General features: G+C 44.3%; 1 protein-coding gene across 2 annotated transcripts in view; it reads left to right on the top strand.

Annotated features, from left to right (window-relative positions):
- Positions 1–19144, top strand: part of cntn2 (contactin 2) — a 224344-nt gene that overhangs the window by 202772 nt on the left and 2428 nt on the right. Inside the window, exons 20-23 of one of the 2 annotated variants that reach the window (XM_060845328.1) lie at positions 1870–2056; positions 8612–8724; positions 11458–11623; positions 16170–16407. In XM_060845328.1, the coding sequence (XP_060701311.1) occupies positions 1870–2056; positions 8612–8724; positions 11458–11623; positions 16170–16270 (567 nt within the window). In that variant the 3' untranslated portion in view covers positions 16271–16407. Of the gene's footprint in view, positions 1–1869; positions 2057–8611; positions 8725–11457; positions 11624–16169; positions 16408–19144 lie in introns of those variants that run through there. The other variant, XM_060845329.1, reaches the window with a different exon arrangement.

Here is a 19144-nt window from a genome sequence, read left to right as displayed (position 1 = left end):
GAGCAATTCCCCAGAGAATATAACCGATGACATCAGTTGCTATGGCTGTTGGTAGTGTTATTTACATTTTGTAAACAGAGAACCAAGGAATATTGAAAAGCAAGTGTGAAATGCAATTTTTTTCGCTTGACATTGTTGTGAAAGAACAACTCCATATCTGGAAATCAGATGGCCTACTCCCTGGAGAAGGTGGTGGTGAGCTGCCTTCGTGAACTGCTGCAGTCTTTGGGATACAGGGATGCCAAGTGTGCCATTAGAAAGGGAATTCCCAGAGGATCACCCAGGTACACTGAAGGAAAGGTAATACAGTTCCAAGGTCAGAAGTCACATGACACCAGATTATAGTCCAACAGGTTTATTTGAAGTCACCCAGCTTTCAAAGCGCTGTCCCTGAGGTCAGGTTCTGAGAAAGCTTGTGATTTCAAATAAACCTATTGGACTATAACCTGATGTCATGTGCCTTCTGACCTTGTCCACCCCAGTCCAACCCCGGCACCACCACATCATGCTATATTTCCAGGTCAGTGGGTGGCTTGGAGGGAAACTTGCAGTTGGTACCATTCCCATTCATCTTGTCTTTCTAAATGGTAGTGGTTGTGAGTTTAGGAAGTGCTATTACAATGCCCTTGTAGCCAGTACAGACTGCTTCCTCTGTGTGACAGTGGTGAAGTAAGTGAATATTGAAGGTTGTGGATGGAATCCAAAATGTGGAATGTCTTAATGATACAATTGGAAAGTAGCTCTTGTGGTGCAAGGGTAACATCCCTTCCTCTGCTCTAGAATGTCTGGGTTCAAGTCCCACCTCCCCCAGACATACGTCATAACGTGTGAACAGATTGATTAAAAATCAGACCAAAGTTCATTTCCAGCATCTTTGTTTTTTTTTAAATTCACTCGTGGGTTGTAGGTGTCACTGGCCGAGCTAGCATTTCCTGGTCATCCCTAATTGACCTTGGTCACAACTGAGTGTCTTTCTCAGTCATTTTAGTGTCAACCACATTTCTGTGGATCTGGAGTCAACTTTGGGCCAGGTCAGGTAAGGGCATTAGATTCCTCCCCTCAATGACTTGAGTAAACTGCATCGGTCTTTTTTTTAATGACAATTGATTTTTAATTCCAGGTTTGTTCCTAAGTTCAAATTCCACCATCTGCCATGAATCCCAAAATATTCTCAGAATTAAGGGGAGCCCATTTAAGATGCGATGAGGAGGAATTTCTTCTCTCAGAGGGTCGAGTGTCTTTGGAACCCTTTGCCACAGAGTGCTGTGGGGCAGAATCCTTGGGTATATCCAAGGCTGAGATAGACTCGATCAGTTGGGGAATCAAGGGTTTCAAGGAAAGGCAGAAATATCAGATCAGCCATAATCCTATTGAGTGACAGAACATGCTCAAAGGCTGAATGGCCTACTCTTGTTTCCATTACTTACAGTCTCAAGATTACCCAGGTCCCTGGGTTATTAGGCTAATGCCAATCCCACTAGACCATTGCCTCCCTTCACTGACCCATTTTACACCATGACGTATAGTCAGAATGACCCTCTGAGACTTAATTCGACCCTCTTAATTCGAAACAATCTGACACAGTTAATCCAACGTTTGTTTTTCACTAAATTACTTTCTTCTGATCCTCGAGTAAAAAGTGAAGTCTGCAGATGCTGGAGATCACAGCTGAAAATGTGTTACTGGTTAAAGCACAGCAGGTTAGGCAGCATCCAAGGAACAGGAAATTCGACGTTTCGGGCCAGAGCCCTTCATCAGGAATGATTCCTGACCTGCTGTGCTTTAACCAGCAACACATTTTCAGCTTCTTCTAATCCTCGTCAATTTCTTTCTCCTCTGTGTTTTTTTCCATCTTTCTCACATCCAAAGATCAGGTATTGGAGAGACAACGATAAGAAGGCATCGGCTGACCGCATGAGAACGCCAGGGCTGGAGTTGTCAGCTCGTGTCACCGGTCTGAGGCCCAGCACTCTATACCACGTGGAAGTCAGAGCCTATAATAGCGCTGGGAGTGGTCCTCCCAGTCCCTCTACAACCGTCACCACAAAGAAAGCACGTGAGTACAGACCTGGTGTCCTCATGTTATAACCTGAGGCAGAACAAACCGAACTGAAGACTAAATCTTGCACTAAACTACTCCTGGATAAGAAATAGTCACTAGCAATGGAGAGGACTTTCCTTGTGCAGACGGTGGTTAGAATATGGAAGAAAATATATTGATTTGATTTTTTTTATTTGATTTGATTGATTATTGTCACATGCACCTAGGTACAGTGAAAACTTTGTTTTGTGTGCAGTACAGGCAGGTCATACCATACAAAGACCATAGGGTGATAGAACAGAGCGAGGAATACAAAGTTACAGCTGCAAAGAAGGTGCACAACAAACAAGATCAACATTAGACATCCAGAAGTCTATTAACAGCAGGGAAGGAAGCGGGTCTTGAACCAGTTGGTACATGTGTTTAAGCTTCTATAACTTCTGCCTGTCAGGAGAGATTATGACTATTGCTCGACAAAGGAGTCAAGTGCTGACATGCAGAAAAGACCACAATCAAATGAACCATGGTCTGATTGAATGGCTGAGCAGGCTAGATGGGCCGAATGTCCTGCTGTTCTTATTTATTCAGATCTTATAAAAGTGAAAGGAAGACATAATTCAAGCCTTTGAAAAGTTTCGAAGGTGCAGCTCAAGAATCCTAAATCTGAAAACCTCAGCACCAACTAGTTTTTGAATAAAGGATATTTTTGATTTTCAGATGAACTCACCCCTGTAGGTTTGTTTGTGTCCCCTCGGGTCCGTTGGTAAAAAGTTTCTGTTGGTCTAAACAAATCTAAAAGTTCTTTTTTCCCAAAGTCCCTAAGTGAACCTGTTGACACACTGAGTCAAACAATCTTTCCAATTTGGGCCAAGCAAAGTTTTATTGCAAAGGGCTTGGTGGCTCAGTGGTTAGCACTGCTGCCTTACAGCACCAGGGTCCCAGGTTTGATCCCAGCCTTGGGTGACTGTCTGTGTGGAGTTTATACATTCTATCTGTGTCTGCATGGGTTTCCTCAAGTAGGTCAGGTGAAATTGCCCACTCATGTTAGTGTTTGGAGGGAAATGGCTCTTCGGAGGGTTGGTGTGGACTGGTTGGGCCGAAGGGCCTGTTTCCACACTGTAAGTAATCTAAACTTGGAGTACCTATAGACTTTTTCTGGTCCGCTTTCAAAAACACCTTTGATTTTTCAGTTCAGGGGCATTTGGATAAAGGATACACGTATAAATGTGTGATTGGTGAATACAACCTTAACATAACTGAATGCCAAATGAATCTACTACAATGAATATTCATTCAGGGAATGTGGACATCACTGACAACCTGGAGAAGGTAGTGGTGAGCTGCTTTCTTGAACCACAGTGCTCATAGAGTCAATCACAGTATGGATAAGGGCCATTCAGTCCAACAGGCCCAGACTGACTGCCTGAACAGCATCCCATCCAGACTCACCTTCCTACCCTATTCCTGCATCTCCCATGGCTAATCCACCTAACCGTACACATCCCTGGATACTCTGGGCAATTTGGCATGACCAATCCACCTAACCGTACACATCCCTGGATACTCTGGGCAATTTGGCATGACCAATCCACCTAACCGTACACATCCCTGGATACTATGGGCAATTTGGCATGACCAATCCACCTAACCTGCACATTTCTGCACTGGGAGAGGAAACTGGAGCACCCAAAGGGGAGAATGTGCAAACTCCAAACAGTTGCCCGAGGTTGGAATTGAACCATGTCCCTGGCGCTGTGAGGCAGCATTGCTAACCACTGAGCCATCATGCTGCCCCAAGCTGTTAGAAAGGGATTTCCAGCATTTTGACCTGGTGATAGTGAAAGAACAGAGATACAATTCCAAGTCAGGATGGTGAGTGGCTCAGAGGGGAACCAACAGGAAATAAGGTTTCCGTGTACCTGCTGCCCTTATCGTTTTAGATGGCAGAGATCACATGAATGGATGCCATCTGAGGAGCCTTGGGAAGTTATTGCAGTACATCTTGTGTTCTGTAGATGCAGTTTGTACTGTGCATAGGTGGTGAAGGGAATGAAAGTTGAAGGTAGAGGATGGAGTGTGAATTAAATAGTTGCCTTGCCCTGAATGATGTTAAAAGTCTGGACTGTTGTTGGAGCTGCACTCATTAAGGTAAGTGGGGAGCATTCCATTGTAGCAATAAAGTGCATGTTAGAACATGGAAACATGCACTGCCTGCCCGCATTCCCCACTCACATACAGACATGCATGCATAAAGCTAATAACCTTCAGAAACAGAGCACTCAAAGCCCCTTAGATAACTTGCATTCTTATAACAGAAGAAAGTCATACTCAATAACATAAACAGCCACAATATACCGTGAAGATTAAACCTCTCAATCTAGAAAGGCATTTTCTTAACAAAAACAAAAATTGCTCAAAAATCTCAGCAGGTCTGGCAGCACCTGCGGAGAGAAATCAGAGTTAACATTTCGAGTCTGGTGACCCTTCCTCAGGACCACTACCTTCTCCATGTTTTCAGTCACTGCCAGATCTGCTGCACTTTTCCAGCAATTTCTGTTTTTAGTTCTGATTTACAGCATCAGCAAATCTTTTTTTTAATGAAGCACTTTCTAAAGTCTGACTCTTGCATTTTCACTGTGTCTTATTTTGTTTTTCACTTCCCAAAACTTTTTCCGCTGACTGTGACTTTGCCAGTTTTCTGAGTAACCACTCGTCCCTGTTAAACATAAAAGTTAATGGTTCCCAAGCACCCTCCAGTTGGCCATCACAAGATCAGCACAAGAGGTGTATGTGTGTCCCCTGTGCCTAGATTTGAGGAGGACAGTGCAATTTCTGAGGAGGACAAGGAAGCATTGGATACAAAATGAGCAAAAGGCAACAATTGACATTTCCTAGTGAAACTCTACAGTGTATTGAGGAAAACCCATTTGTTGTCAGCACAAGAAAAGGTTTATTTTCTCCCATGGCTTTAGCCAGCATGTGACCATAGTCCCCACACTTAATGACTAACCTCGTGGTATTCTCTGGATAATAAATCCTACTGTGCCAACACAACTGAACGACAAAAATATATGTGTATTTATCAAACAACACAAATAGTCAATACATTGATCTATCTCCATTTATGAACTAAGTCAGGCATTTGATTAAAAACCTCAATAAAGTAGTTCACCTCTTAAATTTCAACAGCAAGTGGTATTGCTCACTGATAGACATGCAATGAACAGTTCCCATCTACGTGGACATTAAAGTAATCTATGTCCACAGCAGCAAGACATAAGCTACATTTAGGCTTGGACTTATAAGTATTAATTAACATTTATGCCACAAGTGCGAGGCAATGAGTATCTCCAACAAGAGATACTTTTGTCCAGGGATATTCAACATCACTGAAAGTTCCCCACTACCAATATCCTGTGATAACCATTGGACAGAAACTGAACTGGACTGGCCACATACATCCCATGCCCATAAGAGCAGGTCAGAGGCTGAGAGTTCTACATCAGCTCCTCACACTCCAACCACCTGAATGCCATCCAGAAGTAACAAGTCAGGAGTGTGATGGAGTACTCCCCACTTGCCTGGATGAGTGCAGCTCCAAAATAAGAACCCAAGAACGAGGAACAGGAGTAGGCCATCTGGCCCTTCGAGCCTGCTCCACTCTTCAATAAGATCATGGCTGATCTTTTTATGGCCTCAGCTCCACTTACCTGCTCTCTCTCCATAACCCTTAACTCCTTTACTGTTCAAAAAAGTATCTAGCTTAACTTTAGAAACATTTACTGAGGAAACTTCAACAGCTTCAGTGGGCAGGCAATTCCTGCACTCAAGAAACACACAAAAAACTAACACCACCCGAGACAAAGCAATCCATTTGATTGGCATCCCATTTCCCACCTTAAGTTTCCATTCCCTGCACCACTGGCACATTTTGGCAGTAGAATGTACCATGTGCAATACGTACTGCAGCAATTCACCAAGGTTGCATTGCCAGCGCATCCCAAACCAACAACCTCCACCATTCAGAAAGAAGAGGGCAGCGGATGCATAGGAGCACCATCACCAGCAAGTCACTCGCCAATTTACACACCATCCTAACTAAAGAGCACGTCACTGTATCTTCACTGTCACTGGTAAAACCCCTGGAATTCCCTTCCTAAAATTCATATTAATAGGTTTCGCTTTTAAGGCTGAGATGAGGAGAAATTTGTTCTCTCTAAATTGGAATATTCTTCCCCTGAAAATATTTGAGGTTGGGCCATTGTATTAATTCAAGGCAGTATTAAATAGATTCTTGATAGCCAGGGGAGTCAAGGGCTGTGGGGGTCAGACATGAAAATGGAGTTGAGACCCCAACCAGATCCAGCTGTGATCTTATTGAATGATGGAACAAACCCAAAGGGTTGTATGGCCTTCCAGAGAGAAAGCCAGTAATGAATAAAGATCATACTTGGAAATGAATGTATTGGTCATTCTGAACTGCTATTTTGAAATGTACAAGATAGGTCAGAGCAATATGTCTCTTTTACAACAAAAGTAAAAAGTGCTGGAGAAACTCAGCAAGTCAGGCAGAATCTGTGAAGAGGGAAACTGAGATCATGCTTCAGGTCCAGGGTACCTTCTTTAGCAATTTCTGTTTCAGATTTCCAGCATCTGCAGTACTTTATTTTTTGTTCTCTTTTGCCAGGTGTTTTGGGTTGGCCAGATTAGTGATGCTGGAAAAGCACAGCAGTTCAGGCAGCATCCGAGGAGCAGTAAAATCGACATTTCAGGCAAAAGCCCTTGCCTCCTGGCATGGTTCAGAGAGATATCTTACTAACAGTACTACCCTACATGGCCTGCAATATTCCAAGGAGATAGCTCGCACCACTTCCACAGCTGGTCAATATGTGCTAGCCTAGCTGACAATACTCATAGTTCATGAATGAATTTAAAAGTAGCAAAATAAAATCCTGACGTCACCTGATGCAGGAACGATTGCGATTTCAAATAAACCTGTTGGACTATAACCTGGTAAAAACAATGACTGCAGATGCTGGAAACCAGATTCTGGATTAGTGGTGCTGGAAGAGCACAGCAGTTCAGGCAGCATCCAAGGAGCAGCAAAATCAACGTTTTGGGCAAAAGCCCTTCATCAGGAATAAAGGCAGTGAGCCTGAAGTGTGGAGAGATAAGCTAGGGGAGGGTGGGGGTGGGGAGAAAGTAGCATAGAATACAATAGGTGAGAGGGGGAGGGGATGAAGGTCATAGGCCAGGGAGGAGAGGGTGGAGTGGATAGGTGGAAAAGGAGATAAGCAGATAGGGCAAGTCCGGACAAGTCATGGGGACAGTGCTGAGCTGGAAGTTTGGAACTAGGGTGAGGTGGGGGAAGGGGAAATGAGGAAACTGTTGAAGTCCACATTGATGCCCTGGGGTTGAAGTGTTCCGAGGCGGAAGATGAGGCATTCTTCCTCCAGGTGTCTGGTGGTGAGGGAGCGGCGGTGAAGGAGGCCCAGGACCTCCATGTCCTCGGCAGAGTGGGAGGGGGAGTAGAAATGTTGGGCCACGGGGCGGTGTGGTTGATTGGTGCGGGTGTCTCGGAGATGTCCTCTAAAGCACTCTGCTAGGAGGCTCCCAGTCTCCCCAATGTAGAGGAGACTGCATCGGGAGCAACGGATACAATCAATGATATAAGTGGATGTGCAGGTAAAACTTTGATGGATGTGGAAGGCTCCTTTAGGGCCTTGGATAGAGGTGAGAGAGGAGGTGTGGGCGCAGGTTTTACAGTTCCTGCGGTGGCAGGGGAAAGTGCCAGGATGGGAGGGTGGGTTGTAGGGGGGTGTGGACCTGACCAGGTAGTCACGGAGGGAACGATCTTTGCGGAAGACAGAAAGGGGTGGGGAGGGAAATATATCCCTGGTGGTGGGGTCTTTTTGGAGGTGGCGGAAATGTCAGCAGATGATTTGGTTTATGTGAAGGTTTGTAGGGTGGAAGGTGAACGTCAGGAGCGTTCTGTCCTTGTTACGGTTGGAGGGGTGGGGTCTGAGAGTGGAGGTGTGGGATGTGGACGAGTGTCATGTGACTTCTGACCTTTTTCATCCCAGTCCAACGCTGGCACCTCCTCATCAAAATAAAATCCCATCAGAAATCTCCCCCTGTCCCTATGAACGTCATTCACAAATGACTGAGTATTATTAATGGGCTTCACATACAGTGAAACACTTTAACCTCGCCCTGGTATATCTGCGTAATGTTATCATCTATTATCCTGGCTATGGAGATCTGTTCACATGCTGAAGGATGGAGTAGTGTCTATTCTATTTTGCTCTTAGTGTTAGGAATTACTACCTGTAAACAAATACCGAGAGGCTTATGCATAACCTGAGACTCTGGGTATCTCGATATGCAACTCACCTGCATTTTAAATAAAGTATTAATTGTAGATGATGGCAATGATTTTTAGTCCCCAAAATGTTCACTTCATCTAGTTTGATTATGTGGAATTTCCAAAAGTGGATCTTTTGTGTAAATCAGGTCCAGTTTTACTTTGAAGTCATGAGTTTAATTTTTTGCTCTTCTTGTGTTCCCCAGCTCCAAACCGCCCACCAGGTAAAATCTCCTGGAGATCAGCTGGCTCCTGGGTCAAGATCAAATGGGATCATGTCAAGGCCTTTGAAAATGAATCTGCTGTGGATGGATACAAGGTAGGATTTGGAAAATTCGACGTCAGCTTATGCAGTTCTGCTCCTTCTTTTTAATTCTCTGCCAAAGAGCATCTCTGACCCACAAGACCATAGTCTCTATCCATGGTAGGATATTACTCCTGAATCAACCCCATCCAGAATAGATCAGATGAACACTGTGCAGTTAGTGCCTGTTTGATCCACATGCTCACCCAGCTGACTGAACCAATTGTCCCCCCTCCCAGAGAGTCTGAGTTGCTGTGTCAATGTACATTTTTACAAACATGTTGTAAAACATGTTTCTAAAAATGTTCTTTCTGGCTGACCAGGAATCTCTTCGACTATTAACTGTTTGCTGAAAGAAAACGAAGGGTTGTAGTTGATGGAACATGTTCATCTTGGTATCCAGTTACTAGTGGCATACCGCAAGGGTCGGTGTTGGGTCCACTGCTGTTCATCATTTTTATAAATGACCTGGATGAGGGCTTAGAAGGATGGGTTAGTAAATTTGCGGACGACACTAAGGTCGGTGGAGTTGTGGATAGTGACGAAGGATGTAGTAGGGTTTCAGAGAGACATAGATAGGATGCAGAGTTGGGCTGAGAGGTGGCAAATGGAGTTTAATGTGGACAAGTGTGAGGTGATACACTTTGGATGGAGTAATCAGAATGCAAAGTACTGGGCTGATGGTAAGATTCTTGGAAGTGCAGATGAACAGAGAGATCTCGGTGTCCATGTACACAGATCCCTGAAAGTTGCCACCCAGATTGACAGGGTTGTTAAGAAGGCGTACAGTGTCTTGGCCTTGATTAAGAGAGGGATTGAGTTCCGGAACCAGGAGGTTATGCTGCAGCTGTACAAAGCTCTGATATGGCCACACTTGAGTATTGTATACAGTTCTGGTCACCGCATTATAAGAAGAATGTGGAAGCTTTGGAAAGGATGCAGAGGAGATTTACTAGGATATTGCCTGGAATGGAAGGAATGTCTTATGAGGAAAGGCTGAGGATGTTGAGGTTGTTCTCGTTAGAGAGAAGAAGGTTGAGAGCTGACTTAATAGAGACATACAAGATAATCAGAGGGTTAGATAGGGTTGACAGGGAGAGCCTTTTTCCAGGTATGGGAATGGCAAACACGAGGGGACACAACTTTAAAGTGAGGGGAGATAGGTTTAAGACAGATGTCAGAGGTAGTTTCTTTACTCAGAGAGTAGTAAGGGTATGGAATACTTTGCCTGCAACAGTAGTAGATTCGCCAAGTTTAAGTGCATTTAAGACGTCATTGGACAGGCATATGGACGTACATGGAATAGTGTAGGTGGGATGGGCTTCAGATTAGTATGACAGGGCGGCACAACATTAAGGGCCGAAGGGCCTGTACTGCACTGTAATGTTCTATGTTCTATATTACTCCTTTTCTTGGCATAGGATTGGAAGGCTTTACAAGTTGATACTCAACATGTTGAGCTACATTGTGAACATATCTTGGTTGGCCATCAGGCCCTGGACTGAGATTTAAAGTGGGGATTACCTGGTTCAAAGGCAGGACCCGTCCCCACTGCCACAACAGCACCCCTCTCAGGCCAAAGATTCTGCCCTGTCATAGAGATGTACAGCACGGAAACAGACCCTTCAGTCCAACTTGTCCATGCCAACCAGATATGCTAAACTAATCTCATCCCATTCGCCAGCACTTGGCCCATATCCCTCTAAAGCCTTCATATCCATATACCCATCCAGATGCCATTTAAATGATGTAATTGTACCAGCCTCCACCACTTCCTCTGGCAGCTTATTCCATACACGTACCACCCTCTGTGTGAAAAGGTTGCCCCTCGGTGGCACAATGGTTAGCACTGCTGCCTCACAGCGCCTGTGACCTGGGTTCAATTCCCGACTCAGGCAACTGACTGTGTGGAGTTTGCACGTTCTCCCCGTGTCTGCGTGGGTTTCCTCCGGGTGCTCCGGTTTCCTCCCACAGTCCAAAGATGTGCGGGTCAGGTGAATTGGCCATGTTAAATTGCCCGTAGTGTTAGGTAAGGGGTAAATGTAGGGGTATGGGTGGGTTGCGCTTTGGCGGTTCAGTGTGGACTTGTTGGGCCGAAGGGCCTGTTTCCACACTGTAAGTAATCTAATCTAATCTTAGGTCTCTTTTATATCTTTCCCCTCTCACCCTAAACCTATGCCCTCTAGTTCTAAGTACCTCCCCCCCAACCCCAGGGAAAAATTTTTGTCCATTTATCCTATCCATGCCCCTCATGATCTTGTAAACTTGTGTAAGGTCACCCTCAGCCTCCAATGCTCCAGAGAAAACATCCCCAGCCTATTCAGCCTCTTCCTATAGCCCAAACCTTCCAACCCTAGCAACATCATTTTAAATCTTTTCTGAACCCTTTCAAGTTTCACAACATCCTTCTGATAGGAAGGAGACCAAAATTACACATAATTTTCCAAAACTGGCTATGACAGTCTCTCGCAGCGATTCTGGTGAATAAGAAAGATGTCGTCACACTATTTGAAGAAAAAGATATTTTTCTCTCTCCTAGTCAATGTGTGTTCTTTGAAAAACACAGACAGACAGACACACACGCATGCACACTCACAACACACACAAACCCACACACCTTGAGAAATGATTGATGACGTGTAAAATTCTGGAGACAATATTGTGGGATGTGTTCAGAAGGTGTGATGCATACAAGCCTTTCTGTGCAATCTAACAACTATCCTAATAAGAAACTGCTTGTTATTTTAGGTACTGTACAAGGCTGAAGATCAATCAGAAATCAAAATGATAGAAACCAGTAAGAACTCGGTGCAAATCCCATTTACCAATGACATGAGCTACCTGGTGATGATCCGTGCCTCTGGCGAAGGAGGAGATGGTGCGGCTGCAAAGATCCGAATATCGAAGAGCTCAGGTCAGCACGAGTCAGTAACCTCTCTGAGCTTTGACAGAGACTTGAACTGAAAGATGAGGAGATGGTGGCAGAGCCAGTTGGAACAATACAATTTGGAAACCAGACAGTGAAGCTCTTCCCTCACGGCTATTATTTGTCTATTATTTGTGCTCTTAAAACAATTTTTAAAAAATTGATGCTTGGAATGTGAGAATCACTGACAGCATTTAATACCCTTCTCTAATTACCCTTGAGCAGGTGCTCCTGAACCATCTCTAACCTGATGAGTTCTTAGGTCATTTCAGAGTCAACCACATTGGTGGTAGGCCAGACTGGGTAACCATAGCAGATTTCCTCCCCTGAAGGACATAAATGGGCTAGACATCTTTTTTTTAAAATAATAATGCAGTTTTTCATGGTCACCATTACCATGGCAAACACCTTCCCCAAGGCTCATGGAGTAATTGAATTTAAACTCCTCCAAATACCAAGGTGGGATTTGAACCCATGCCCCCACTGCATTCATCCAGGCATCTGATTTACAAATCCAGGACATCACCATTGTCCTACCATCCCCTCTGATTAGAGTTACTTTGGTTGTTGCTCAATGATACTAAATCTTCTTCTCTCAGAGGGTAGTGAATCTGTAGAATTCTTTACTGCAGAGGGCAGTCAAGGCTGGGTGATTCAGTATATTCAAGGCTGAGAGAGACAGATTTTTAATCAGGAAGGGGACAATAGATGAAGTGGAAAAGGCTGGAAAGCCAAGTTGAGGATTATCAGATCAGCCATGACCTCATTGACTAGCAGAGTAGACTCAATGGGCTGAATAGCCTACTCAGCTCCAACATCTTAGGATCAGCAATTGACCTGAGAAAGCCCAAAGAGATGGAGCTGATCTGGTTCTGGTCCAGTGCTGAGATTCTGCACTAACTGAGATTTCCTCATGAACTAATCCACCAGCTATGACTGATATCCCTTACAGGCACACACAGGCTGACCCACTGTCAAGTTGGAATCTTCCCTGTGACCATTTCAGGGAAGGATAAAACCAAGGGAGGCTTCAATGCTTTCTCAAGGGTCACTTCAAAATGCTTTGTCAGAAATCAAGGTCCTCTTTGTCATCAAGAGATTAAAGGCAAAGTTGTCACAGCCCATCAGACCACTCTCCCATTAGAGAGAGAGACGACTGGTGGTGGTTTAATCTGAGGGCCACAGAAGAGAATCCTTGATGACACCCACAGCCGGTGCAGAGATTGAAACCATGCTATGGCATCACTGGACATTGCAAACCAATGAATAGTGGTCTAGCCAGTTGAGCTAAACTAAGCTCGCGCACGCGCACACACACACACACGTCAAGGTACAGATCCACAGACGAAAACGCGAATCCATTTACAAAACGGTGAGGGTTGTGGATAAGGTAGTTAGGAAGAAACTGTTGTTCCCACCAGGGAACAACAATGTCAGGGATTGACAAAAATAAAGCAATGACAACACAAAGAAAAACATTTTCATGCACTGTGGAGTTAGATTTTGGGGTGGAAGCAGATTCACTTGTGGGTTTTGAAAAGGGAATTGGAAGATCGTCTGAAGACAATGTGCAGGTTTATGGGAAAAAAGGCAAGGAAGTGAGATGAACTGAGATTCTCACAAAGAGCTAGCATAGACTCGAAGGGCCAAATGGCACCCACCTACACTATGACCATTCTGAGATTCTGTGGAACTGAGATATTACGATACTGAGCCATGGAAATGCTGTGGAGATTTCTCTGGAATTTTGGTAAACTAATGATGAGAGTATTTCTGGGGAGTCTGGTCAAGTTGTTTGTTCTTTGAGTAATTTTTCAGCCTGGGGTTACAGGCACCTGTCGGGCTCCCTCGTCCTTTCCCCCCGGGGTCTCGCTGATGTGTTTGTCTCTCTGTCTGTCTCATTGATGGACCCCCCGGGAGCACATTACTCTTTGAGGGAATGTGTAATAAGCCCCAGACACGTTGGATCAACATTTCCACGCAACGCTTTGCCAACATGTAGTGCCTGCTGGGGGCCACTCATAGCAGCATTATCTGCTTGTAAACATGGGGGAGCTGATTGCACCCTTGACTCAATTGCTTAGTTTAACCCACTGACGTCAGATAGTTGCAAGAAGCAGGCTAGTTTACAAACTGAGCTGTAGCTGACTTGTGTCAGCAGTTTGTTTGAGCCGTAGTTGTGATCCTCCTGGCTGAGTAGAAACAAAGAGTTCCAAGATGGCATGGGAGTTCAATCCCTGTCATTCCATTTGCCTTTGCACCAGATCCTGAGGTTAAACAGATGGGTGGCACGGTGGCTCAGTGGTTAGCACTGCTGCCTCACAGCACCAGGGACCTTGGTTCAATTCCATCCTCAGGTGACTGTCTGTGTGGAGTTTGCACATTCTCCCCATGTCTGCATAGGTTTCCTCCGAATGCTCCAGTTTCCTCCCACAATCCAGAGATGTGCAGGTCAGGTGAATTGGCCATGCTAGATTGCCCATGGTGTTCAGGGATGTGTAAGTTAGGTGCATCATTCAGGGAAAATGTAAGTAATAGGAGAATGGGGCTGGGTGGGTTACTGTTCCGAGGGCCAGTGTGGACACACTGGGCTGAATGGCCTGTTTCCACGCTGTAGGGATTCTATGAGATGGAGGGCACTCACAGGTAGGTAGCAAAGAGTTTTGTTAGATATGTAGAAAGGTCCTGATAATGTCAAGAGAGAGCAGGGCTAGAAATGTTTGTTTAGTTCAAGACTTGAATGGGACAAGGAGAAGGCAGGAAGAGTGTCGGATTTGTGGGGAATTGGAGAAAAAGGGGTGGGTGACAAGGAGCAATGGTCTCCCCATCAGGCTAGACTCGCAGAAAGATTGTATTCCAGGAGGACTGTGTATCATTTAAAGGCAAAATACTGTGATTCTGAAAATCTGAACTAACATAGAGAATGCTGGAGAAACTCAGCAAGTCTGTGGAGAGAGGATCAGGATTAATGTCTTGAGTCTAGTTTACTGTCTTCACTTTTTCCCAGTCCTAGTTTTCCTTACAGGCCAACAGCTGAGAGTAATTTTTCCCTTGTTTCTCTCAAGGAAGTCACCATAACCTGGGATTTCCACTTACCCAATCATTATCTCCCATCCCCTTCCCCCATGGTGCCATTCATCAGACCTGATCCCTGGCTGCAATCTCCATCCTATAACATTCCACTCTCTCCCACTGGTCAAGTGGCTGCATCTGACCAGGTTCAGGTAACTCTTAGTCAAATGTTTCTGGGGTTCAGTTTGTTATAGTCACCATCAGTTCAAGATCACAGTTTATCTCTGTGTCAAAGGGATAAGGGCAAAATCACCACAGTCATACCAGACTATAGGCTGCTCTCTCATCACAGAAAGATGATTGGTAGTGGTTTTACCTGAGGGTCATCATCCCTCGGGCAAGGAGAGAGGTTGAGAAGGAAGTGTCCTTCATGGTAACATTGGCCAATGCAGGAATTGAGCCCACACTGTGGGTGTCACCGCATTGCAAACCAGTCTTCCAGCCAACTGAGCTAGAAATAAGGTTGATGGAGCCAAACAAGCTACAGGTTTGACCATCCGATATAAGACCAGATAAATCTGTAAATTGTCCTTTGCAGGCCGAAAATTCATACAAAACCTGACATAGGTTGGCAATTTTCACCAATAGGCCCTGTGCACTACTGTAATGATGTCCATAACGCATCGAAAACGGAGGACAACCACTGGCAGAATGGAGCACACAGCATCTTAATAACATGCCTGGGAACACAGATTGGGAATAGTCCAAATGAGGGCCGGCATTTCCTGTGTCTCCGTTGTGTGATAACCGAGACTCATTCCCTCAGTACAGATTCATAGAGATCTACAGCACAGAAAGGTACAATTCAGCCCATTGAGTCCATGCAGGTCAAAGGCAATCACGTAACTATTCTCATCCTGTTTTCCCGTAGAGTTTGTATTGAGTTGACTGTTGCAGTGTAGTTGGGACTGATATGGAATGACTGATAGGTTTTGAGTCACAGGGAAATCAATACGTCAGGAAGGAACATGGGTGCCTCCTAAAGTAGACATACACACTCATGCCATGTGCGCCTGCATACCTGCTGTACCATAAGGAATCACCAACAATTATCCAGCACACAACGTAAATTTACCAATCTCTCATCTCCCAATGGGGAACCAAAGGAGCATGATCCAAAAATGGAACTGCAATGCTACAGCATCAAGTCCCTGGCACATATGTGCTTGGAACATACAAAGCCTGAAATTATGCACCACACCCCCCACTCCCCTCTCCCTTTTAGATGCATAGAAGTTAAGAAGGATAGCCCCAGAAGCTACTACATAGCCCCCGTGGTGGTAAGTAAAGAGTTAGCATTGATTTGGCCAGTGCTATGGGACAGGGACTGATGTGAACTACCCGAAGTTAACTCTGAGTAAATAGATTTTAATTCAGCACCAAGCAAGCCCCGTGTAATCAATTTCACACCCTGCGTGCTGAGGCAAGTCTTTTGAATAATAATGTCATTCTTGATCTGCAGGCACCAGCATGATGGTGAACAATTCAGGGGCACAAGTCCTCCACAACATCCTCTTCACTGCCATACTAACACTTACTACCATTGGCTGCCTGGAGCTCTGACTGCGACCATTCACCTGCATCGTTGCTGCACGCCATTTCCCAACGAAGGATGAGTCATCCGACACCAAACTGTTTATAGTATTAAAATGTGACATTTGTCTGACAATTTTAGGTAGAAAATTTCATACATTTGGTGACTGGGGAAAAGTCTTACTAAAGAAACTTTAAAAAAAATCTTTTTTTTGTAAAAAAAAACAAATGTTTGGAAAGCATCAACGCAATGTTTTCATAATCGAATTGATTTGAAGGTAGTAACCTGGAAGTTAAATTGGACAACAATAGATTGGGCTGTATAGAACAATCTTTCTTTATACTATGCACAGCACTGTACATTTGTATATACAGTACAATGCACAATCCAAGCAAGAGTTCTTGGTTACAGGGTTTCCATGGTCCAAGGAGACTCCATGAGATACGAGTTACTTCACAGACTGTATTACATTCGTGAAGTTGCAAGTCTCATTTCTTTTTTGGCCATTAAGTCTTCTCGGTTCCTGGGCCCCTACTCCCATTTACTTAGCCAGTGAACCTACTTGACTACTATTTTCTCCTCACCCCACCCCATCCAAAATGTTAAATTAAAAGGAGAGATTATAAAAATGAGGGTTGTATCACCTGGAGTTTAAACGATTCGGGTGTGATCTGATCAAGGCTGTCATATTACTAAGGGGAGCCAGTAGGGTAGCTAGAGAAACTGTTTCTGGTAGTTGGGAAAGCCTAGGCCTAGCGGTGGTGGGTGTAGCCTCTAAATTAGAAGCAGATTTTCAGGAATGTAATTAGAAAATGCTTCTTCATGCAAAGGGTGGTAAAGCTTTGGAACTATCGCAAACAGCGGATTAACTGTTAATTTTACAACTGAGGTTGACAAAGTTTTGACATCTGGAGAGTAAGGGGGCAAAAGTGGTTTTAGAAAGTTAGGTTGCAGATCTGCCAACATCCTAGCATAGGCCTGAGAGGCCGAATGGCTCCTCAGGTTCCTGCATCCTATGATCTGAGCCCTAACACAGTTTTCCATTTGAACCCATCGATTTAGCACCTTTCATTGACATAGTGAATCAGCACCAATGGAAGATTGGTTTGGATGAACTGTGTTTATTGATCTTGATCTTTGAGAAAATGCTGGATATTTCCGTGGGGTAGTCCACACTTTCCTGCTCAGCCCAGAGCCGAGGGCTGTCTGTGGGTCCCAATTGGATGTGGGCAAACCTAACGTTTGTTAGGCAGGGGAGTGTTAAAAGGCGATGGGAAAAAGACTGTACAGAGAGTTAAAAATCAGCCAATTGAATGGTGGAGGGACTGAATGGCCTCCTTCAGATTCAGTGTCCTTTTCTTATTGCGTGCAGGGATGGTACAGCCAGCTCAGATACTCAAGTTTTGGGAAAATGCAATTGAACAATCACAAAATTGGCAATGTCAATACATCTAACACCTTCAACTCTTCCAGACAGAATCAGAGTCATTCATTCATCAGATTTATTGACTTCAGATTATCTCTTGTCTTTGGACAAGTAGCAGCAGGGGAATATTCTGATTGTCAAAGTGGTGCAGAGAAAGTGAGGACGTATTAGTTTCTATCTGAATATTATTGGCCTAAATGAAGGGACAAACCCAGCCAGTTTGGATTTTCAGCTCTTGTGGCAAAATAGTAGTGTCCCTACCTCTGACCCAGGAGGTTTCGGTTCAAGTCTCACCATCTCCAGAGGCATGGTGTAACATCTCTGAACTGGTTAAATAGAAAATATCACTCAGTTCAGGTTTGCCTACATTCAGCTACAAACTAAAGGAGACATAATTTTAGATAACATCATGATGACAGCATTTTGTACATTTTCAGATCACATTACACCACTACCTTGACAGCATCTGATGCCCTTTAAAACATCTCAACAGCCCTCAAAATGGAAGGCAGCTTAGCAACCAATCAGGCACTGACCTTCAAGATGTGATGTTTGGCACCCAGCCAATCAAATGATGCTGCCAATACTTCAATGGAACAGTGACTGGACTGTGGCCAGCACTGTAGTTTACAGATGGTTGGTGTCTGTCTAGTTCCATGTGTGCAAGTGGTTGTTAGTTACCACTGGGGAAGGGAGGGAAAGCATTGGAAAGGACAAGGTTAGGTTATATTGGGATTAGGGGCAAATAGGGTAAGGTGAGATATGATGTAGGAAGGAGAAGAGTGGGGATATGGAACGGGAGGGCAGTGTATTGTTAAGTAGGGAAGAGACTGGTGATTGATCTGTGTGAATGGAAGAGCATCATAGTTATGGTAGGTTTAACCTGTAGCAGATGGGAATGGGAGTAGCTCATAGGGGAGATTTGTAGCATCTAGATGGGATTGATTATAGATTTGTACAGGATGAGGTCTTAATTCAAAACTTTTCCTGGTGAAATATGTTTAATTTATTTTATTTAATTAACATTAAATTTGTTTTGGAGGTGCAGGAGCCAAGTGTTTGGGACGATGGCTCAACATTTGAAGGACTTGTGAGTATCAGAATATAGTCCTTCTGTTGGCCTGCTTTGGTAATTGGACTCAGTGCAATACAACCAGAGTCCCCAAACACCAGGAGTTCAGTGGGTGACGGAGGTGACCCTTATTAGTTACTGAATGGTCAGTTTTATATGGCTAATTATAATAGAGGAAAGATTGTTTAGTGTGTGATGTTCACAATGACACAGTGTCAGCCTTGTGAATGTAAACAGAACTCTCTTTCACCATTTAATTGACCTGGATTCAAACGAGCAGCTTTTTTTTTGTTCGGGGGTTGGTGGAATATTCAGATTGTTAAAGTGAGAGCCGTTTCCAGATCACTGGGACTTCTGACAGAGCCTCAGGTGGCTCCAATCATACCACATCTGTGCATGCAAAGG

Source organism: Hemiscyllium ocellatum, chromosome 26 (assembly GCF_020745735.1).
Source record: "Hemiscyllium ocellatum isolate sHemOce1 chromosome 26, sHemOce1.pat.X.cur, whole genome shotgun sequence".
In the NCBI taxonomy this organism is placed as follows: Eukaryota; Metazoa; Chordata; class Chondrichthyes; order Orectolobiformes; family Hemiscylliidae; genus Hemiscyllium; species Hemiscyllium ocellatum.
The sequence above is the reverse complement of the archived record's forward strand: the minus strand, read 5'-3'. Positions and strand labels throughout refer to the sequence as shown.